This window comes from Caretta caretta, chromosome 10 (genome assembly GCF_965140235.1).
Source record: "Caretta caretta isolate rCarCar2 chromosome 10, rCarCar1.hap1, whole genome shotgun sequence".
NCBI lineage: Eukaryota > Metazoa > Chordata > Testudines > Cheloniidae > Caretta > Caretta caretta.
This window is the reverse complement of record NC_134215.1, coordinates 33,089,442-33,113,594: the sequence shown is the minus strand read 5'-3', so window position 1 is coordinate 33,113,594 and position 24,153 is coordinate 33,089,442. Positions and strand designations below refer to the sequence as shown.

Below are 24,153 nucleotides of genomic sequence, written 5' to 3'. Positions count from 1 at the left end.
TGGTGAGGCCTCAGCTGGAGTATTGTGTCCAATTCTGGACACCACACTTTAGAAAGGGTGTGGATAGACTGGAGTCCAAATGAGAGCAACAAAAATAATAAAAGGTTTAGAAAACCTGACCTCTGAGGATGGGTTAAAGAAAGTGGGCATGTTTAGGCTTGAGAGAAGAAAACTGAGGAGACACCTGAAAACAGTCTTCAAATATGCTAAGGGCTGTTATAAAGAGGACAGTGATCACTTGTCTTTCCACTGAAGTTAGGACAAGAGGTAATGGGCTTAATCTGCAGTAAGGGAGGTTTAGGTTAGATATTAGGAAAAAGCTTTCTAGTTGTAAAGGCAGTTAAGCTCTGGCATAGGCTTCCAAGGGAGTCTGTGGAAAACAGCTTGGACAAACACCTGTCAGGGCAGGGCTGATCTAGGTTATTTGGTCCTGCCCCAGTGCAGGGGGCTGGACTTGACCACTCAAGGTCCCTTCCAGCCCTACATTGCTAAGGTTGAGATGATTTTATCACAGTTATTTTTAGTAAATGTCAGAGACAGGTCTGGGGCAATAAATAAAAATCATGGAAGCCCAGGACCTGCCTGTGATTTTTACTACGAATTGGGGGGGGGGGGTGGACCGAAAAGGGCAGAGACTTTATTCTAGGCTATGTATATAGTACTTACTGCAGTGAGGCCCCAGCCCTGACAGGGAACTCTGGGCACTCATTAATGATGGACAATCAGGGACAACTTGTTGGCTGGGGCAAGTGAGCACGTGGGAGTGCAAAGTGCCATCCACGAGCTGCAAAGCCAGGGAGGAGGGTACGTGGACGCTCCCGATCCACGGGCTATGGCGGGGGCAAATGAGGGGCGGGGCCTCTGCACAGGGGTGGGGACTGTTACGTCACGGCTCCAGTCACGTCAGCCTGGGCTGAATTACAGAGAAACTCGCCGGTGCCCCGCCTTCTCGTGAATAATTAATCAGCCCGACAGTCCTTTGTCCCACCTTTTCCGGCAGGCCGAGGCGGCTGCGGCGCTGAGAGGAGCTGGGCTGGAGCTGCTGCGGGTGAGTGCCGCTCGGTCCTCACAGGGCCCGCTCGGAGCGTCTCTCGGCCGGGTGGGCGCCGCGGGGCGAGGCTGCTGCCCTGCCCGCCGGTCGTGCGGCCCCAGCCCCAACGTGCGCCCCGCCAAGTGGGCGGGCCGGCGGTGCGGCAGCGGCTCGGGGTCCCTGACAGGTGGTGGCGGGGCGAGCAGTGTTCAGACCGCCCGCCACGGAGCCGTGTCCGCGGGTGGCTGCCGCTCGCTGCCCGGAGCCGCCTCTGGCTGGGGCGTGATCGAGGGCGGGCGCCCCTCGGAGCCCGGCTGGGACTGGCGGGGGCGTGGGGCGCTGGCTCCGCGGAGCAGCGCCCTTGGCAACGGGCGTGCAGTCCGGAGAGCGCGCGGTGGCAGGCGGAGCGGCCTGGGCCCGTTGCTGGGGGCGGGAACCGCCTCGCCTCAGCCCCAGGAGGGCAGGTGGAGCCAGTGACGGGCTTGCCGAGACGTGCCGGTGTGAGATCATCCCGCCTGTCTGTCCCGGGGGGGTCACCGGGCACGTGCCTGGGGCTGCACAGCGCTGTCTGCCTGCGCTCTACCGCCCTCCGTCCTCTTGCCATTGCCCAGGGGCGGGCGCCTCTCCTGCCTCCCGGGGCGAGACGCAGCTTTTCCTGCCCGTGCCTCAGTGGAAAGGGCGGTGCCATTCCTCGGAGGAAACGCTTCTCTTGCACCCCTCTTTTAGGATGCTTCAGCTTCTATGTCCATCACCTGTCACACTGGCTGTCCAGCTGTTGGTCTCTGGGGGTAGAGTGTTTTTTTTCCTTTTCCTCCTCTGTTTTTTGGTCACTGACTCTATATGATGAGTCTCCCTGGGTCACTGGCTGTCAAAAAGTGCCCCCCTCCTTATCATTATTGCTTAAATCATTTCCATAAAACACACAATAGGGCATATGCATACTCTGAAATTAAAAACAGAAAATATTTAATTTTACTTGTGTCACTAAAAGTCTGGGACTAATCTCACTGTTACATGTCTGGATCTGGGTGCAAGAGGAGCTGATATACTCTTCGCTGCTGCTGTGTGTAATAAAGTTTTGATGCCATTCAGTTTCCTGGGAACTACAGCATTAATGTAAAAGTTGAAGGGGGGAGGGCAATCTCTAACTTTGACTTCTTCTTCTTCAGTAAAATGAAATGGCTAGTGTGTACGTTTCTATGTGCATGTCACATCTTAACTTAAAAGTCCAAACACCCAACACCTTTGGACCTCACAATTTAGCACTGAGTTAAATGGATTTTATTGAATATTAAGTTTGCGTTACTACATGACATACTGGTTTTGGACTGCAAAACTAACAAGTTAGGGGAGGATGGAGATTTTTTTTAAAATGTAAATGTGGAAAATACCAAGTCCTTGTACTGTCATTTCTCTTCATGTCCATGGGGGTGAAGGAAGGTGATACTGTTTTGCTCTCTTCCAGCTGAGCTCATTAAGGCTTTGAAAGCAGGGTTGCATGTTTGTGGCTTTTCCCCTCCGAAACCTTCACTGGAGCACTTGTACTGAGGTTCATGTCTGTTTTATAAAGTCAGGCTAAAATCTCTTCATGGTAATGGGAGAGCATTGCTTGCTCTGAATGAGCAAACATTTGACAAGTACAATGCATGGAAGAGAGGGTGCACTTATAGAAGCATAGAATTGTAAGACTGGAAGGGACCTCAAGAGGTCATCTAGTCCTGTCCCCTGCACTCATGGCAGGACTAAGTATTATCTAGACCATCCCTGATAGGTGTTTGTCGAACCTGCTCTTAAAAATCTTCAACGATTGAGACTTCACAACCTCCCTAGGCAATTTAATCCAGTGCTTAACCACCCTGACAACAGGTTTTTCCTAAGGTCCAACCTAAACAGCCCTTGCTGCAGTTTAAGCCCAAAGCTTCTTGTCCTATCCTCAGAGGTCAAGGAGAACAATATTTCAACCTTTATTTATATAGCAACCTTTTATGTACTTGAATACTGTGATCATGTCCCTCCATAGCCTTCTCTTCTCTAGAGTAAACAAACCCAATTTTTTCAGTCTCCCCTCAGATGTTGTTATTGTAGCAGAGTGTAGCAGGGCCCCCTTGACTTCTGCCAGGTACATAAAGTCACGCTCAGACCCTCGGTTTAGTAACCACTGAGGCACTTTGTTCTCAGGCTTGTTCCCACCACCGTTTCACCATGTGCAAGTAACCTTTCACTGTCTATGGGGGGAGAGCTACCCCCTAGCTTCCATTCCCTCCATTTTTCCTTTCTCCTGCTCTCTCCTAGCTTTCTTCTCTGAAGGCTTTTATGCAGTCCCCGGCTAATTAGGTAGCAGCTGTCTCTGTCTCCCCAGTTAGGGCCAGGTTATCTCCAGCCTGCTCTAATTTGTTCCCCTAACAAGGAGTGGGTATGACAGAGGGCTGGATCTGCAACCCTTTGCCCAGCACCCTGTCGCAGTCATGTTTTCTAGACCTTCAGTCATTTTTGTTGCTCTTCTCTGCTTTCTCCAATTTGTCCATATCTTTCTTGAAATGTGGTGCCTGGGATTGGACACAGTGCTCCAGCTGAGGCCTAATCAGCGCAGAGTAGAGCATAAGAATTATTTCTTCTGTCTTGCTTACAACACTTCTGCTAATACATCCCAGAATGTTTGCGTTTTTTGGGGTGTTTTTTTTTTTTTGCGCAACAGTGTTACTCCGTTCACTCAGATTTAGCTTGTGATCCCCAGATCCCTTTCTGCAGCACTCCTTCCTGGGCAGTTGTTTCCCATGTTGTATGTAGACAATGGATTGTTCCTTCCTAAATGGAGTACTTTGCATTTGTTCTTATTAAATTTCATCCCATTTCCCCAGTTTGTCCAGATCATTTTGAATTTTAATCCTGTCCGCCAAAGCACTTGCAACCTCTCCCAGCTTGGTATTGTCCACAAACTTTATAAATGTACTCTCCATGCCATTATCTAAATCATTGATGAAGTTATTGAACAGAACCAGACCCAGAACTGATCCCTGTGGGACCCCCATTCAGTATGCCCTTCCAGCTTCCTTTAAAAGCAAATCACTTTTAAAAAAAAAAAAAAAAAAAAGCCCACACCACCTTCTTTAAGTCATCAATAAGCGGACAGATCCCTTCTGTTGCCTTGACATCAGTACTAGATGACACCTTCTTTAAGTTCTAAGCGCCTGGCTGAGATCTGCAGCTGGCTGAAGCTAATTCTTGGAAAGACTGAGCTGAAGCTAATGGATAGAAGAAAATATTTTGAAGAACTCTCCACTTCATAACATCACCTTCTTTTGAGGGTGTTTACCCTCTGATTGTTAATCTACAGCTGACAAGAACTCTACCCACTCCTGTTGGAATCAACTCAGTCACACGTCCAGGTCTGATATCATAGAGAAAATTGACAATTTCATTGCAATCTAAAAAATAAAACATGAAGACTTGACATAGGATGCAACAATGAGGCTTCTCAACAACGCAAGCAGCCAAGAGCATAAAAATCTTTGCTGTTCTCTGTATTTGGTTCCCTGTTAACTTAGATTTGACTCAGCATTTTTCAGTTCTCCTCTTAAGTCCGCCATGAGGTTGATCCATATCTGTACGGGGACCACTTTCTGCTGCAAAATCAGGAACTCCCATGATAGCCAAGTTGCACTGGAACTGTCAGTTTCAAGAATTGAACTCTTGTATGTAGAAGGCTGAGCTTTCTCATTGAACAGCCTGAGAGTTTGGAATGAGCTCCGGGATGACTGTGATTGTCGGCATTTTCTGATCGAACTGCAAAACCCACTTCAACCAAGCCTTCCCATAATAACTTAACACACACATCTGGTCCCAGTTGACTAAAGGAAAGAGTTAAATATGTTTGTATACTCTAATTTTTGTGAAGCATTTGGATTCCACTGTAATGGGTGCCATGTAAGAACTGAGATTTGGGCAACTGTGGGCAATATAGTAAAGTCCAAGGATAACATTTTGCTATCCCCGTATTAAAATTCGTCACTTTCTATTAGAGCTGGTGTTTCCAGTGCTAGAGGACAGTGGAGAGTGCTTGGCTGACTCTGTTGATTCTGTTAATGTCTGCCATGATATGGTTCCAAACAGTAAATTGACCTTCAACGCGCATGTCCTGAAACACCGTTCATAGCTGTCCCTTTAGTTCTAAGCCTTTGTCTCTCAGTGAGAAGCAATAGCTGCTGGGCAGTTTATATTTTATTTTTCATTGGACTGCAGCTTTTTAAATAATGGCTTGAACAAAGGGCCAGGAATCAGCAGCTCCAGAGTTCCAATTCCTATGCTGACATAAACTTCCTATGTGCCCTTTGGCAGGTACTAATCTCTTCCTCCTATAAGATGAGGATAATTCTTGTTTACGTCATAGGGGTGTTGAGAAGACAGATTAGTTGACTTTGTAAAGTGCCATATCACTGCAAGTAAAAATGCCCAGAAAACGCATTGCCTGAATTCTTATTAAATAAATGACTCAAATGATTTGATATTTTTATCTTTATCTGTAAATAGTTATAAAAATGTACAACTCAGGAAACAGAGCCAAGCAGAGGCAATGAGACACTATAAATGTATTTAATCTGCTAACCATGGTAATCCATTAACAAGATACAAATAGTGCATTGCTCTTTTCTACATGCCTTATTTCTGGAAATCACTCAGGGCCTAGCAACAGCAATCTTCTCACTGCAATGAAATTGGTTGGTACAACTACAGTGCTAGGCCTGGTTGAGAGTGCTTGAGCAGTCCTCAACTAATCCAGAGTAAACCATAATTTGTGGCCTAGCAGCAACAGATATTTTCCTACAGTAAATAGCAAAAAACTGCTGCTGGGAATTTAGTTTCCTCAATGGGATTATCCTTCTGGTGTCTAGTCAAACCACAGGATGTACTTGGACAACTTCAAAATAAACCAATAATGACGACTGTGATTTTTAAAATGTTGCAGGATTTCCAACTTTCCCCTTTGTCAGCATTTCAGTATGCAATCACAATTCATAGATGTGTTCCTCTTTGCACAATCACTGCTGGTCAGAGGAGACCTCTGCAATTGAACTCCAGCTGACTCCTGGAGAAACTGGCTGCTGTACTAGAAATATATTTTTGGAATATCCTTATTCTGAAATCAGTTGTAGGCATACATCTCTGAATTTATCCATTTGGCCTGTTTTTGTTGTTTAGTGTTGGCCTTAATAAGTATCTAGTCCAACCAGATGATTAACAGCTTACTCCTCTACCATTTAGGAGTTAAAGATGGCCTCTTATTTGTACAGAGGCAAGGAAGAATTCATCCCAGATGTGGTCCTTCCCAGGATCTTGAACAGAGGATGGGAAGGTCCACAAATATCTACCCTTAGTAATCACAGGAAACCTTCCACCTGTTCCCAACAAATTAGAACAACAAAAGGTTAGGTCACTGCCTCATCAGGTCCAGTTTCCTATTTCTGGCTATGGCTGTTTTATGTTTTTATGGAAAGTGTCATACCCCTATGGTGTATCTGGCCAACTGCAACAGTGTACATGTGGGCCTGGAGGAGACACAATCATGTGAGGAAGCAAAGTTCTAGCTGCCATACTGGAGTGACAATAACACCTTCCCATGATATCCTGGAAAGCCTTGTCACATCCCTTTTTTTGCCATTAAAAAGCTCTTCTGCCCATCTTGTATCCTGTGCTTTCAAAAGAGATGGTGGAACTGATGTTCTATGGCAAGTCCAGTAACTGTGAACTATATTGTCAAATAGGTAATCATGTACCGGTTTCCATGGGTAACTGGACTCCCCACGTAGTGGGTGCTTGTTTTGCTAGCTTTTTTCAGAGAACTGGGGTAGCTTCATTCAGAATGTTGCAGCCTCGCTACTTACGTGTATGTGCAAATTTTATCCTTTCACCTCTGTTGTGGAGAAACCTATTTTGGTTTCTTATCTTCAACAAAATTTCTATCTTCTTGGTCTTTTGGTCTCTTCCTGTTTCAGTTTTGCCACATCTGGCCTGCTTTCCACTGTCAGAGGTTCTAATCTGGTGTGGCATCAGCTAAATGAGGAAGAATCTTTTTCTTTCAAACCCAACACACAACCTTCTGTGCTGCCTGCAGCTACCTCACCTTGTGGTGCAACTGACATATTTTGCACACTATTCAGGGTTGTGCTAGTCGGCCCTTGGAAGTAGTACATTGTTCCTCTGTGTGTGTCAGGAAGTGGTATTGGTGCTTTTCTTCCAGAGTCAGTACTGGACCAATGCCCCTGTATTATACTTTGGGGCACTGTGTTGCTGGAAATGCTGTCCTTTGGATAAGATGTAAATCAAGGTGCTGACTGGTGAAAAGTTTCGTAGAATTCTTTATCAAAGAGTAATATGGCTATTAGTGCAGTGTTCTGACTGAATTGCAACGTTGATAATCATTCTGTCTTCCTAAATTTACCCTTCAGTTTCCTTTGGATAGCATTCCCCATCATCCTACACTATTGTGTAGTGTGGTTAGATGATTGCATGTTCCATCTCGGAGAGGGCTGCAGTTAACGGGTAGATGGAAGATATCCTTGTGTTTACTGTAATTGTTAGTAAAGGACTTTTAAGGTCCTTCAGTATGGAAATATTTATAGTATTTTGGATCTATTACAATCCGTGTGCTGTTAACAGTACACACAAGTGTAAAGAACTGGCATCAGCCACTTGTACCTCTAACTCTGTCCAAATTTAGTTCTGTAAAGAGCTTTGAAAATGGCATTTCTCCGAGACCTCTTACTGTCCCCACCTCACTGGTAATGCTTCCATTGTGAGATACATGAATAACACATTTGTCATAACTGCTATGTATTGAGGCTTGTTACCAACATAGTTGAATTGTTTAATGCATTGTAACTGTCTGTTACTGACCCCACTTGATATCTCTTGGGCACATCTGGCTTGATGGAAGCTTCCTGTTAGAACAGTAGAGGATTTAATTTGATGTAATATGTATCAAAAGCATTAGAAAGCTGGCCAAATAGTACAGTTGCACAAGGCCTTGCCTCAACACTCATTGGTACCTCCCATGTGATTTTTATGAACAGGACAGCAAAATTAACCTTAACTGTGCTTTGTTTTTTGTGGTCACTGAATCACTAGGCAAAATTGACTAAGGAAAAATATATAGAATCTTGTTACAGTGCTCGTGACTGAAACACTGCAACGTAAGTAAATTTGTTAGTCTCTAAGGTGCCACAAGTACTCCTTTTCTTACTGCAAAGTAAGGCCATTCTTAGCCTAGCAGCCTCATCTCTGACCTGGCTGGAGAACCTGTAACACGGGCTGCCTCACTTCACTCAATAGGCAACTTGGCAGGGGACTTTGCTATTGCACTCTGAAGAAAATACTGCTCGGTCCTGTCTGGCCAGCGGCACATGGCTGAGACTTAGAGTTAGAAACACGTCCCTGAAGTACAATACCTTTTTCTTTTTCTTTTTTTTTAAATGGGGGTGGCAGAGGTTGGTGTGTGGAAACACCCATTCTTTATTCTGCACGTTACCTAAAACTACTTTGGGTTAGAAGCTGTAATTTGGGGTTGGAAGTGCTGCCATTTTATGCCTCTGTGCAAAATTATTCTATACTGGTTCCCATAGGAACTTGCACACTGGTGCAGGCCAAAGATCTGCCTAGGCAGGTATCCCAGTTGAGCATCCTGTCTGTGACCAGATCCATACTAGAAAGGAAGGTGTAAAGTCCTCATAATCCTCTTCTGCATCAGGGATTTTCTTTCCTGACTTGCTGTTGATTAGACTGTACCCAGAAGCATGTGGATTGACAAGCCTGGCTGGTAGCTTTTGCCCTAGCTGGAGATGCAGATGTTCTTGTTCAGAAGTGTCTAACCTTTCTCTAGTCTTGCTCTAATACTTGTTCCTGCTGAAAATCTTGAGGTATTAAATGGCTTTTGTTGTTGTTTTTTTGTTTTGTTAAGAGTATTATACCCATTTAGTATTAATTCGAACATCTATAGCACTATACAGAGATCACTACACCAGACTGCTCAGTTTCTGCTCTGCTCATACCAGACAATACCTGGACAAACTTGGGGTTTGGCTCTTGCAGTCTTAGTTCCTTCACTACTAGATCAGTTTCTGAGCAGTTAATCTCTAGCCTCTCTGGAATGAGGCATTATGGTAATATTATCTTTAATAAATTCCATAGAATGAATGGGATATGACACAAATGCTCATGGTTCTTTAGGACTCAGTAAAGTAGGACAGTTATTACCTTAGCACAAAACAGAAATGATAGAGAGAAGACCGTACAAATATTGGGCACAAGCATTCTTAATCAATGGATCTCAAAGAGCTTTACAAGCCTCAAATTCATGAGTTGGGTATCGTTTGCTTTTTATGGACGGGGAAACTGAGGCACAGTCCATAAATGACTGCCCAAGTCACATGGCATCAGAGGTCAAGCCAGGAACAGACTTTGTAGACCCGTACTCTAACAACTAAACCTACATATTTGTTTTAGTAACTTCATTGGGAATTCGTAGAGTAAACCTGATGAGTACTGAAATTGGAGTGAAGTTAGAGAGATGTCTGTAATTTTGGATGGATTGTTCAGAATGGGTTTACGCTTATTCCAGATGTGTACAGCTTTTGCCCTGGAAAAGGATGTTTTCAGAAGGATAGAATTTTCAACTTCATTTTGCCACAGGATTTCTATTTTGATTATCAAGCCCCACTGTGTGAATGGTACAGAGGTGTATTCTAATGATGAAGTGCAGGGAAGCATTAGATGTGGTATATTTTTGACTGTAGTAAGGCTTTTGATATTGTCTCGCATGACCTTCTCATAAACAAACTAGGGAAATATAGCCTAGATGGAGCTACTATAAGGTGGGTACATAACTACTCTCTGGGAATGGTTTTCCAACAAGTTATCAATGGTTCACAGTCAAGCTGGAAGGGCATATCAAATGGGATCCCACAAGGTTCAGTTCTGGGTTCTGTTCTGTTCAATATCTTCATAAATGATTTTAGATAATGGCATAGAGAATACACTTATAAAGTTTGCAGATGATACCAAGGCAGGAGGGGTTGCAAGTGCTTTGGAGGACAGGATTAAAATTAAAAATGATCTGGAGAAATGATCTGAAGTAAATGGGATGAAATTCAGTGAGGACAAATGCAATGTATTCGACTTAGGAAGGAACAATCAGTTGCACACAAGCAAAATGGGAAATGACTTGCCTACGAAGGAGTACTGCAGAAAGGGATCTGGGGGTCCAAGTGAATAACAAGCTAAATATGAGTCAACAGTGTAATACTGATGCAAAAAAAGCGAACATCATTCTGGGATGTATTAGTAGGAGTGTTGTAAGCAAGACACGAGAAGTAATGCTTCCATTCTATTCTGTGCCCATAAGACCTCAACTGGAGTGTTGTATTCAGTTCTGGGTGCCACATTTCAGGAAGGATGTGGATAAATTGGAGACAGTCCAGAAGAGAGCAACAAGAATAATTAACAGGTTTCAGAGTGATAGCTGTGTTAGTCTGTATCAGCAAAAACAGCAAGGAGTACTTGTGGCACCTTTATAGACTAACAAATTTATGTGGGCATAAGCTTTCGTGGGCTAAAACCCACTTCATCAGATGCATGGAGTGGAAAATACACTAGGAAGATATATATGAAATACATGAAAAGATGGGAGTTGCCTTACCAAGTAGGGGGTCACAACAATTCAATTAAAGTGGACTATTATCAACAGGATGAAAAATCACTTTTGTAGTGGTAATCAGGGTGGCTCATTTCAAACAGTTAACAAAAAGGTGTGAGTAACAGTAGGGGCAAATTAGCATGGGGGAATTAGTGGGTTTTTTTTAGTTCTTGTAGTGACTCATCCACTTCCAGTCTTTCTTCAGGCCTAATTTTGATGGTGTCCAGTTTGCAAATTAATTCCAGTTCTGTAGTTTCTCGTTGGAGTCTGTTTTTGAAGGTTTTTTTGTTGAAGAATTGTCACTTTTAAGTCTGTTATTGAGTGTTCAGAGAGGTTGACGTGTTCTTCGGCTGGTTTTTGAATGTTCTAATTCTTGACGTCTGATTTGTATCCATTTATTCTTTTGCATAGAGACTGTCCGGTTTGGCCAATTAAAGGTCTAGAAAACATGACTTATGAGGGAAGATTTGGGGTGGGGAAGGAAATGGGTTTGTTTAGTCTGGAGAAGAGAAAGTATATAAAACGTTGTTACAAGGAGGAGGGTGAAAAATTGTTCTCCTTAACCTCTGAGGATAGGACAAGAAGCAATGGGCTTAAATTGCAGCAAGGGAGGTTTAGGTTGGACATTAGGAAAAACTTCCTAGCAGTCAAGATAGTTAAGCACTGGAACAGATTGTATAGGGAGGCTGTGGAATATCTGTCATTGGAGGTTTTTAAGAACAAATCAAACACCTGTCAGGAATGGTCAAGTTATCACTTAGTCCTGCCTTGAGTGCTGGTGACTGGACTAGATGACCTATTGAGGTCCCTTCCAGTTCTGATTCTATGTTTACAGCCATGAGTGGCTATGCCGCTCAGGGGTCTGAAAAATCCACACCCCTGAGCAACATAGTTAAGCCAACCTAAACCTCTGTGTAGACAACACTAGATCGATGGAAGAATTCTTCCATCAACCTAGCTGTTGCCTCAAGGAGGGGGACTGTCAAGGTTCCTTCCCCACTCTGAACTCTAGGGTACAGATGTGGGGACCTGCATGAAAGACCCCCTAAGCTTATTTTTACCAGCTTAGGTTAAAACTTCCCCAAGGTACAAACTGTTTTACCTTTTGTCCCTGGACTTTTTTGCTGCCACCACCAAGCATCTAACAAATATAACAGGGAAAGAGCCCACTTGGAAACGTCTTTCCCCCAAGCCCTACACCCCCTTTCCTGGGGAAGGCTTGATAAAAATCCTCACCAATTTGCATAGGTGAACACAGACCCAAACTCTTGGATCTTAAGAACAATGAAAAAGCAATCGGGTTCTTAAAAGAAGAATTTTAATTAAAGAAAAAGTAAAAGAATCACCTCTGTAAAATCAGGATGGTAAATACCTTATAGGGTAATCAGATTCAAAACATAGAGAATCCCTCTAGGCTAAATCTTAAGTTACAAAAAGACACAAAAATAGGAATATACATTCCATTCAGCACAGCTTATTTTATCAGCTGTTTAAACAAAACAGAATCTAACGCATATCTAGCTTGATTGCTTACTGACTTTTTACAGGAGTTCTGACCTGCATTCCTGCTCTGGTCCCGGCAAAAGCATCACACAGACAGAGAGAACCCTCCCCCTCCCCTCCCCCCCGCTTTGAAAGCATCTTGTCTCCTCATTGGTCATTTTGGTCAGGTGCCAGCGCGGTTGTCTTAGCGTCTTAACCCTTTACAGGTGAAAGGGTTTTTCCTCTGGCCAGGAGAGATTTAAAGGTGTTTACCCTTCCCTTTATATTTATGACAGGGACTACATACACCATCAGTGTGGGTATTGACTACATTGAAGCATTGCAGCACTTCAGCTGTGCTGTTGTCGCGTTTTCAGTATAGAGTACCTGAAGTAGTAAGTGGGAGAGAGTGAAACTCCATTCAGCTCATCAGGAGCTGCAGGCTGGCAGCTAAATAACTTACCTTTGCTTATCTAGGAGGCATATCTCTTAAAGACAGGCAGAGCTGTTCCGAGAGCCTACTAATACCGTGACTGTAGGGCAATGGTTTTCAAACTGCGGGTCACGACCCAGTACTAGGTTGTGGAATGGAAGGCAGTGGGTTGTGGCGGCTCTAGTCAGCACTGCCGACCGGGCCGTTAGAAGTGCCGGTGGTGGTGCTGCCCACCTAAGGCAGGCTAGCTCCTACCTGTTCTGACGCTGCGCTGTGCCCCAGAAGTGGTCAGCAGCAGGTACAGCTCCTAGGTGGGGGGGGCCACGGGGCTCTGCACGCTGCCCCCATCCCGAGCACCGGCTCCGTATTCCCATTGGCTCGGAACTGGCCAATGGGAGCCTGGGGGAGGCGGGGTGGTGCCTGTGGGCAAGAGCTGTGCGGAGCTGCTTGTGTGCCTCCGCCTTGGAGCCCGACCTGCTGCTGGCTGCTTCCAGGGTGCAGCATGGTCCGCAGTGCCAGGACAGGCATCTGCCTTAGCACCCCAGTGACCAGGAGCCATCCGAGGTAAGCCCACACCCCAATACCCTGCTCTCGCACTGAGCCCCACCCCCACAAACCTGGAGCCGCTTCCTGCACCCCAAACCCGTCATCTCCAGCCCAACCCCAGAGCCTACACCCCCAGCCCTGAGTCCCTTCCACATCCCAAACCTCTCATCCCCAGCTCTGTTGGGTCACAGGCATCAACAATTTTCTCCAACTGGGTAGCCAGGGAAGAAGTTTGAAGACCACTGCTCTAGGGAAGGGGACTCTAGTCTGTTCCTTTCACTCAACAGCCAGAGTCTAGAACAGATGGTATGAAGGTAAATATGCCAAGTTAGTATGACTCCTTATTTTCAAGTTCCCATGCCCCATGAATGAATTCAAATCTTGGAGAGGGTTGGCCTCCTAGACTTTGCTGGCCCGGAACTTCCACAAACACTGTGGAGGTATTTTCAGTCTTTTAAAATTATCAGTTTACCCTTTAGAAGCTTAGTGTTTTAAAAGAGGTTTTCTCCAGCATATGGCCCTACACTGTATGTAGGTCTACGGGAACTGGTGCCCTTTTTAAAGGATAAATTACATGAAAATGGAGCTAGAAGAACTCTGTTGTAATCAGTTACAAGAAAATGTAAAACGAAGGTGCTTTTTTGGGACTTATCAATCTTTCAAGGTCTGTTTGCCTCTAAAACAGTATCTCCTGCACATGCCATATGCTTCATAACTAGCAGTGTTATGCTGTACCATTTTTCTCTCTCTGGCACAAAAGCTGTAGGAAAGTGCTTGTGTTAATTAAAGAAAATCTGATACGTGTGTGGAGAGGAGACCGTTGCTTTCAAGTACTTGCTGCTACTGAAACTTTATAAACTATATTATGAATTTGGAAATTCAAGGAAAATGCTGGTCTTAAAATATCTGTGGGAGAGGAGTCCAAAGGCCACTTGGGTCTATTTTGTAAACAAATAATCCTACCAAAGAGTCAGTGTTATATAAAACCTGGTTGCTAAGAACCTTTATCAAACCATGTTACTGTGGCTTATCTCATGCAGTTCCTCTTGCCTGTCTTTTTTTTTTTTTTTAATCTATTCTTGTTCAGTTTGCTTCCCTTTACAGGAAGGATTTTGCTGGGGAGGGCGGTGTTTGTTTTTTTGTTTTTAACCTCTGTTGTATCATTGAGTGAGTGGAAGTGGTCTCAGAGCAGCTCTCTGCTCTCTGAACACTGCCTCTGCCTTTTTGAAGAGTACTGTGCAATCTCTTCCCTCCCAGATGTGCTGCATTGCATGGGGAAAAGCTTTACCCTGCCAAGCTTCCTGCTGAAATGGCTTAACTGGTGTAACTTGCTGCAGTACCAGAGATGCTCTGCTTCCATATCAGTAGTGGTTCTAGATCTGAATACCATTTCTCCAAAAGTTTGGTTTATTTTCTGGGGAACATAAGACTGAACTTTCAGAATGATTGGGCTTGGATGCAAATTTATGACTTTAAAACCTGAATTTTGAAATATTGGAGCAGGGACTAAATCAAATGTTCACTGAGAGCTCAGCTGTAAGGAAGTGGTGTGCAGACAAGATTGACCTACTGCTGTTTCTATGCATGCAGGAGACATTCTATACAGCAGGAGACATTCTATTTCCATCCCCATCTTGGCCAGACTTCCTTGTGTGAGCTTGGGCAAGTCGCTTAACCTCTCTGCCTCAGTTCCTCCTTGTAAAATGAGATTAATACCATCTCAGAGGGGCATTAAGCAAAACTGAGTATCTGTGTAGCACTTGGAGAACACGTACTGTTCGTTTAACAGGTAGCTGTTAGAGCATGCATATTTGCTGTTGGAACTGGGGCGGTAATCAAAGAAAGGGAATGAGGAAAATAGGACATGGTTGCAGAGACAAAGCTTGGAAAGCTTTGTAACTCTGACAGGCTTACCGTGTCCAACAGAAAACACGTAAAGTAGGCTTTGACTGGTTTTCCAGGAGGAGTGAAGATTGTGGGCACTGCCTGGCTTGTGGGGGGATTGATAATAGAGTTACAAGGCTGTGACCTCTAAGTCAGAAATTTGAATCTGGCTCAGTTTTACATTGACAAACTTACCATACAAAGAGTGTTGGTAACTTGTATGAAATGAGATGCTGGGTCTTAGGCCAGTTCCCAGTAGGCAAGTGTCTTCAGCATAATGGCTATCACAATTTGGGGCAGTTGGTATTCTTAGTAGAAGCCAAAGATTAACTGTGGTCACTGTAGGTATGTCTACACTGTGATTAGACACCTGCAGTTGGCCTGCGCCAGCTGACTTGGCCTCTTGGGGCGTGGGCTAGACCTTCCCATCTCACAGGGTCCTGGAGCCCAAACACCTATACTGCAGTTTAAACAGCCCCTTAGTGCAAGCCCTTTGAGCCCGAGTCAGCTGGCACAGGCCAGCCATGGGTTTTTAATTGCAGGGTAGACATACCCTGTGAGTGATAGTGCCTTCAGGTTTGAGCAAGGCACATTGTGCAGGGCTGGCTTATCTGACTATTGTTTGTGCTGTTTGTGTATCACTGAAGGCTTCAGTCTTCAGGACATTCCAGCTGGAACCTTTTGTTTGAAAATTTTTTAGTAAAACTTAGAGAAAGTGGTGGGGAAGGTAGGGCAGTTACTGGAAGGCAGAAGGAGAGGGTTAGGAAACCAGAGGTCATTAACTGGAAGGGCAGTTAATTTATAATTGATGCATCCTTTTTGTGTGTTTGTTCTTCAGACTGGGAGCTGGGGACTGAGCTGCCAATTCTGGCTTCACATTAACTAGCTTGGCCTGTTCTAAACAGTCTTATCTCATTTACTGTTTTCCCAGCCTCCAAACATAGACATGTAGGACTAAAACAAGCTTTCTTAAGGTGAGTGGTGATGTACATATCTGGCTCATAGTGAGGTGATTGGGAGACACTGTATAAGAGGATGAAATGTGTTTGGTCAGACAGCGTTTAGCACACATGCTTTCTAAATAATAAGCAGTGGGCTTGGTCTGTGCCCAGCTGCCTTCTGGCATTATCTGTCAGCTCTGCCATCTTCTACTCTTAACTTAGTGGTGATTAGAGTCTATCAGCTAATTGTCTTATTTCCCATTTTACAGATTCGGAGTGGGGGGTAGGGAGAGGGAAACAGAGGCAGAGTAGTTTACCTAAAGTGTCAGTGAGTCAGAGTTGGTAATAAAAGCCAGATGTTTGGCTCCTAGTCTTTAAAGTAGTGTGCAGTGCAACAGATTCAATATTATCTCAAGCTTTTTCAAATAGTCCTTTTTAAAGCCTCTTGAATAATTGGGATCTATTATTTGGGAGAGTCCATGCTGGAACAGAGTAATGTAAGGGGAACAAAAGAAAAATGCTTCAGCCACACAGAAGTTTTGCTTTGTCAAACTCTTTGGACAGGTGTGGAGCCTGTCCCGGAAAGCCAGGCTAGTGAACTCTGCCTTGCCTTTTTGAAAAGAACTGTGCAATCTGGAGGCCTGTTTTGCTAGCATTGTTTTGCAATCCCATGACCCATTTCTCTTCCCTTCCAGATGTGCTACGTTGCAGAGAGAGAGGCTTTGTTAATTCCCTGCCAAGCTGTCTGCCTTTGTTGCTTAGCTGGTGTAACTTACTGCAGTGCTAATAGGAGAGAGGAGAGGCTGCAGGTTGCTAATGTAAGCGAGTCAGTTGCAGCTCAAATCCCAGAAACTAAAGATGAAAAAGATCTAGGGGGGAGGGTTGTTTCCCTTCCTTCCCCAGGTCAGTCACTCTGCTCTAAATCTTGCTTTTCTGCAGATGGTCTAGGGATATTTTTGCAGTCCTGGTGGAAGAGAGTTGTTTTGCTCAGAAGTATCATCATGCAGGCTGGTGAAATACAGGTCTTCTAGTCTGCTCAGTTGATTCACCAAACCCGAGTGGGAAGCCTAACTTGGATTGCTTGCTGAGTTACAGGTGTCTTTCTTGCACAAGGTTACGGTTTATTAGTATGTGAGCTGCTTTGTTATGCACTGTATGTAACTCTGAGCTGAGGCTATCAGTGCCTTTGCTTAGAGCTGCAAGAGGGGACACAAGGTTCTTTGTTTTCTAAGGCAGTGTTGGACCATAAACAGGTAAGCTTGTATTATGCCCTATATCCTTGAGCCCACCAAGGGAGGACGTCAAGTGCACAGCTCTGTCGACTGACAATGCATGTGTTTGAGTGAGTTAAGGCTTTCTTAGCTCAAGGAGTTGCAGCTTTTGGTGCTTCCCCCCACTCCTCATTCAGGAATCTTCTGCTTTATTAAAGTCAAGTTTTTGCTCTTCAGTCACTTAAAGTGTTGCTGAAATAACTGGATGATGAACTCTGGCTGTTTCCAAACAGGACTGAAAAGTGAAGAGAACATTAGGAAGATCAGGTCTGTGGAGAGATGCCGTCTGATGTAACAGAAACCTCTGAGGGGGTAGATGAGGCAGAGAATGTCCGCTATGAGGAAACAGAAGAGGACGACAATGTCAGGTGAGTCCTGTCAGGCCCTCCTGGCTAGTGAGTGTGGGGCTTTACTTGGTTAGAACAACTTGTCTCCTAGAGGGGTATCTCTGCATGTGGGTTGCAGGCAGGAATGTGGTGTTTGCTGTCCCCTCTCTTTTTCTCTTCCCCCCACCCCCGCTTTCAGTAATGTGGGAACACTTTTTTTCATATATATTCCACCCCCATTCAGGAGAGAAGGATATCTGTAAATGGCTGAAGTGAAAGACTAGTGATGAGGATGTATTGGGATGTGACTAGTTAATCCAGCTCATCTCCCTGGGGCCAGCAAATTTATTTCCTACAGTGTTATCCCATCCAGTTTCAAATGACCAGAGTTAATAGGGTTTCTTCCACAACCTAATTGCTTTCTGCCAAGAAATAATTCCTTATATTCTGATTGAGATTTTCCCTTTCTTGTATATTTTGGAGTGCAATAATCTATCCCTCCTGAATCACTGGACGGTTCAAAAGTCTTGTCTTGTGCATTTCTGGGGTGAAGCAGCTGCAAAGCTGAACCCTTTCATTAAGGATCCACCGGGAGATGCTGTGACTTGATAAAGTGCATCTATTCACTTTACTAAAAATCAAAAACCCTCTAGTGAGATGAAAATGCAGCGCACGTCTATAACCAGGAGTATATTGACTCTTTTTGTTATGCACCAAGAGTGTTCTCAGTAGCTACAATACCCACAGTCCCTGCCCCAGAGAGTTTAATCTAAAAGATGTAGATAAAATCAGATGCACTAGGAAACCCAGAAAGAGCCTTTCACGGTCTCTCCTGTACTGAAGGTTGGGGTGGAGAGTGCATTTGAGTAATATTTGTGGGGCTACATGGAGATGATGGACCTTAAAGTGGGATTTGAATGAGAGGCTGAGGGCATGGCATGGCACACTGGGATCAGGAGGCTGGTCCATGCATTGGAAGCATGGAAGACCTAGAAGGAAGTGAATGTGGTGATGAGGCTGGAATCATTGCTGGATTGAAGGGTGAGAGTGTTTTATCATCTCCTATAGAGCAGTTTATTAGAGTGGATCAAAACTGACTTTAAAAATCAGATTTTGTTGTCTTAATTTAAATTCAGTTTTCATTTGAAAAGTAAACCCATTTAACATTGGCAACCAGTGTTAAGGCTTAAATAGACTATAGTCTAATTTAAATTATTTTAATAAATATAAAAACAATATTCAAGCAGTATATGTTTGCTGCTGAGCTTTTAAAGAAAGTCAAGCTAAAGAACTGGTGGAAGTCACTGGCTAAGCATCTGGAACCAGTTTCTGCAGTGTGGTTGTAGCCATGTTGATCCCAGGATATTAGAGACACAAGATGGATGAGGTAATAACTTTTATTGGACCAGCTTCTGTTGGTGAAAGAGAGAAGCTCTCAAGCTGGCAGAGCTCTGTTTACTTTCATCAACAGAAGTTGGTCCAATAAAAGATACTACCTCACCCACCTTGTCTCTCTAAATGAGCTTTTGATGGCAGTAGGCTATTCTGCAGATGCAAAGAATATTTTCTTAATTTCAGTTTATCCTGCTAATTCATTTGTTTTCAGAAAGCCTTTGACAAGGCCCCTCACCAAAGCTCTTAAGCAAAGTAAGCTGTCATGGGATGGTAACTGGTTAAAAGATAGGAAACAAAGGGTAGGAATAAATGTTCAGTTTTCAGAATGGAGAGAGGTAAATGATGGTGTCCCCCAGGGGTCTGTACTGGGACGAGGCCTATTCAACATATTCATAAATGATCTGGAAAAAGTGAGATGGCAAAATTTGCAGACGATACAAAACTACTCAAGATAGTTAAGTCTGAGACTGCAAAGAGCTACAAAAGGATCTCTCAAAACTGGATGATGGGGCAACAAAAAGGCAGATGAAATTCAATGTTAATAAATGCAAAATAATGCATGTTAGCAAACATAATCCCAACTCTACTTATAAAATGGTGGGGTCTAAATTAGCTGTTACCGCTCAAAAAAGAGATCTTGGCGTCATTGTGGATGGTTCTCTGAAAACATCCACTCAGTGTGCAGCAGCAGTTAAAGCGAACCGAACGTTGGGAATCATTAATACGGGGATAGAAAAGAAGACAGAAAATATCCTATTGCCTCTGTATAAATCCATGGTATGCCCACAGTTTGAATACTGTGTGCAAATGTGGTTGCCCCATCTCAAAAAGATATACTGGAATTGGAAAAGATACAGAAAAGGGCAACAAAAATGATTAGGACGTTGGAGCAGCTTCTGTGTGAGGAAAGATTAATAAGCCTGGGACTTTTCAGCTTGGAAAAGAGATGACTAAGGGGGGATATGATAGAGGTCTATAAAATTATGACTGGTGTGGAGAAAGTAAATAAGGAAGTGTTATTTACTCCTCCTCATAACATAAGAATTAGGGGTCACTAAATGAAATTACTTCCTTGTGTTTTAGACCTGCTGTCTATTATTTTTTCATACAATGCACAGTCAACCTGTGGAATCATAGAATCATATAATATCAGGGTTGGAAGGGACCTCAGGAGGTCATCTAGTCCAACCCCCTGCTCAAAAGCAGGACCCATCCCCAATTCATCCCAGCCAGGGCTTTGTCAAGCCTGACCTTAAAAACTTCTAAGGAAGGAGATTCCACCACCTCCCTAGGCAACGCATTCCAGTGTTTCACCACCCTCCTAGTGAAAAAGTTTTTCTAAATATCCAACCTAAACCTCCCCCACTGCAACTTGAGACCATTACTCCTTGTCCTGTCCTCTTCCACCACTGAGAATAGTCTAGAACCATCCTTTTTGGAACCCCCTTTCAGGTAGTTGAAAGCAGCTATCAAATCCCCCCTCATTCTTCTCTTCCACAGACTAAATAATCCCAGTTCCCTCAGCCTCTCCTCATAAGTCATGTGTTCCACCTAATCATTTTTGTTACCCTTCGCTGGACTCTCTCCAATTTATCCACATCCTTCTTGTAGTGTGGGGCCCAAAACTGGACACAGTACTCTAGATGAGGCCTCACCAATGTCGAATAGAGGGGGACGATCACGTCCCTCGATCTGCTCGCTATGCCCCTACTTATACATCCCAAAATGCCATTGGCCTTCTTGGCAACAAGGGCACACTGCTGACTCATATCGAGCTTCTCGTCCACTGTCACCCCTAGGTCCTTTTCCGCAGAACTGCTGCCTAGCCATTCGGTCCCTAGTCTGTAGCTGTGCATTGGGTTCTTCCGTCCTAAGTGCAGGACCCTGCACTTATCCTTATTGAACCTCATCAGATTTCTTTTGGCCCAATCCTCCAATTTGTCTAGGTCCCTCTGTATCCTATCCCTGCCCTCCAGCGTATGTACCACTCCTCCCAGTTTAGTATCATCCGCAAATTTGCTGAGAGTGCAATCCACACCATCCTCCAGATCATTTATGAAGATATTGAACAAAACCGGCCCCAGGACCGACCCCTGGGGTACTCCACTTGACACCGGCTGCCAACTAGACATGGAGGATCGGTCCATCAATGGCTATTAGCCAGGATGGGCAGGGATGGTGTCCCTAGCCTCTGTTTGCCAGAAGCTGGGAATGGGTGACGGGATGGATCACTTGATTACCTGTTCTGTTCATTCCCTCTGAAGTATCTGGCATTGGCCATTGTCGGAAGACAGGAACTAAGGCTATCTGTTGTAGTAAATTATTAAAATCTGCCATCTTAAGGCACTAGTACCAGAAACAAGAAAGTCCTGTGTCATTGGGAAGGAAGAGTTACTGTTTCCTACCTGTGATGTGTCACAAGCTGAGCAATCTTCGAGTTGGCACTAGTTCAGGACTGACTATGGGACAATTCCACAACTGGGAGTAGGGAAAACATTGAGGTCAGGTTGTTTTTTAACTGAAGCAGCTCGGAAGTTTGGAATGTTAATAGACATGAGTGAGATTGGGTTAATGGGCAGAGTGCAGTTGAGGCTGTCAAAGGTGCACAGCTAATACAGTGATCACAGGGAGATCACCAGCCATGTGGTGAAGGGCTTGGTTACTATTCTGAGATTACATTAGAAGCTCAGTTACGAACACCTTGGAAATGGAGATTGTTTGTAACTCTGAACTGTTGGTAACTCTGATCAAAACATTGTGGTTCTTTCAAAAGTTTACAGCTGAACATTGACTTAATACAGCTTTGAGACTTTACTATGCAGAAGAAAAATGCTGCTTTTAACCATCTTAATTTAAATGAAACCAGCTCAGAAACAGTTTCCTTACCAGGTCAAATCTTTTTTTTTTTTTTAACTTTTTTTTTTTTTTTTTTAGTGGTTTATGTTTAACACAGTACTGTACTGTATTTTCTTTTTCCCCCTCCCCCTCTCTGCTGCTGCCTGATTGCATACTTCCAGTTCCAAATGAGGTGTGCGTTTGACTGGTCAGTTTGTAACTCTGGGGTTCTACTATACTCTCAGAATTCACGGTAGGAGAATTTGTGCAAAAAAGTCAGTTTTAATGACTTGGTATTTGGGTGTCTGAATGTGGTGAATGGACCATACCTGTTAGCCTCTCTCTCCTGCCGGTATTGCTACCTGTCACACCTCAAGGCACATCCAGACTGTGCTGGAATGTGGATTCACACTACTATAGCTCAGTAGTATATTCAACATCTCTTATGAGCTGCTGTCACCTTTGTGCTTGATCTTATTCTCTGAGCATTGTCAGTTGGATTTCTGTTGCATCTGGGGTAATCACTGATGATGACTTTGTGGGACAGTCCTGGGTTTGATGAGACTGCCTGTTTCAGAGGCTAACATATTGGGACTGGATGTTCAAAACAACCCCAAATGTCAAGAGGACAAGTGTAATGTCGTCATGCTGTGGTGATTGTTCTTCAGCATGTTTTGTATGGTGGTGTTTGTACTTCCATGCTGACAGTGTGATGATGTGATGGCACAGTCCTATCCAAACGACAACATTTTAAGAGACCATGATGGTGGTGTCCAAAACCTCACTTGGGGGACCTTACAACACAGGTTTATGTAATATATTTCACGTAAACTGTATCCCTGAAGCTTAGGGATGTGCAAAGGAATAAAAAACAGGCTGATTTTTGGAGCGGCACTTTTTGTGTCCCCTGTGGCCAGAGAAGCAGGATTTCCCCTCCACATTTTGAGCCAGAGAATAACTGTCTTGAGCTGGATGTCAGTTAGCACTAATTGACAAAAAGACACAGGTGGCATCTTCCTGGAGCTTGCCATCAGCAAATAGGAATTCATTTTCCACCAGGTCTAATGCAGGACTGGCCTGAAGCACAAATAGCTGCCTTGGTCCAAAGTATGGGCCTGGCCCTGGCCCTGTGTAACTTAAAAGTTGCTCTTAAGACCTACAGAATCTTCCTGGGATCCTTTGGGCATGTTCTCCATCTCATGCCCTTTGTGAATTTCTGTTCTTCACAGTCCCACTGACCTCTCAGAGATGCTCAAGGAGGGGACGAAAGAGTCTCACGATCGTGCAGAGAACACTCAGTTTGTCAAAGACTTCCTGAAAGGACGGATCAAGAAGGAGCTCTTTAAGGTTTGCACTTTCTAACTCTGCTTCCTTAACAGCATGTGTGATGAGCTCTTGAGCTGTAGAGTTGAAAGCTCTATCCCAAATTAGAGACATGACACACTGTTACAATGAGAGGAAGGATGGTCCAGTGGTTAGGGCACTAACCTGGGACTCTGGAGACTTGGGTTCAGTTCCCTGCTTTTTCAGAAACTTCCTGTGCGAACTTGAGCAATTTGCTTAGCCTCTCTCCCTCAGTTCCCATTCTCTAAAATGGGGATAATACTTCCCTACATCAGACTGAAGCCCTTTGAAATCTACTGATGACAAGGGCTATATAAGAGCCAGGTAATATTATTTTTATGTTCTGGGTGTGGATTTTTACTTGTCATGGGCAAACTAAATCAAACTAAACTGCTGGAAACCTGACTTGCCTAGAAGTGACACTGTGTGTAACATGTCAGGGAATCCAGCATGGTGTCTCACTCCCAGAATTAGCAGTACCTTGTAGTGCTACAGAATTGGCATAGTAAGCTGACTCCCAACCCAAATTGCTAAAAGTTGCTCCATAGCACCTTGTGCTGGCTGGTCTGGAAAACCAATTAATGGAGAGCTAAAGCAGTGTTTCCAAAACAGTGGGTCCCCACAGACAAGTGGGTTGCAAGAAGGTTCTAGATGGGTGGTAGGCTTGGTGTGGAAGGGAGGCCCTGGGGAGAGGTTGTAAAGTGAGCTTACCTCACATGTGTCCAGCAGGAGCAGCTCATGTCCTGTGGGGCTGGGCCTGCCTCCCTGCTCTTGGTGTTTGTGACCTGGTGCAGAGCGTTGTAACTCCACTTGTGTTTGGCTCAGCCACCGCTCCATTGTCATGACTGCTTCTGGAAGCCCCTTAACGTCATGCCTCAGGTCTATAAATGCCAGTGCAGTTGAAATTTTCAGAAAGTATTGGGAATTATGTTAGCTATTTATACTAAGGTGTTTTCTCTATTGTTTTAATTGCCAGTCCCT

At 44.2% G+C, this 24,153-nt stretch overlaps 1 protein-coding gene across 2 annotated transcripts in view; it reads left to right on the top strand.

Moving 5' to 3' along the window:
• Positions 1 to 892: 892 nt before the first annotated feature.
• Positions 893 to 24,153, top strand: part of HMOX2 (heme oxygenase 2) — a 29,300-nt gene continuing 6,039 nt past the window's right edge. The window contains exons 1-3 of one of the 2 annotated variants that reach the window (XM_048866816.2): positions 893 to 1,048; positions 17,506 to 17,640; positions 23,058 to 23,175. In XM_048866816.2, the coding sequence (XP_048722773.1) occupies positions 17,552 to 17,640; positions 23,058 to 23,175 (207 nt within the window). In that variant the 5' untranslated portion in view covers positions 893 to 1,048; positions 17,506 to 17,551. Of the gene's footprint in view, positions 1,049 to 16,882; positions 16,905 to 17,505; positions 17,641 to 23,057; positions 23,176 to 24,153 lie in introns of those variants that run through there. The other variant, XM_048866817.2, reaches the window with a different exon arrangement.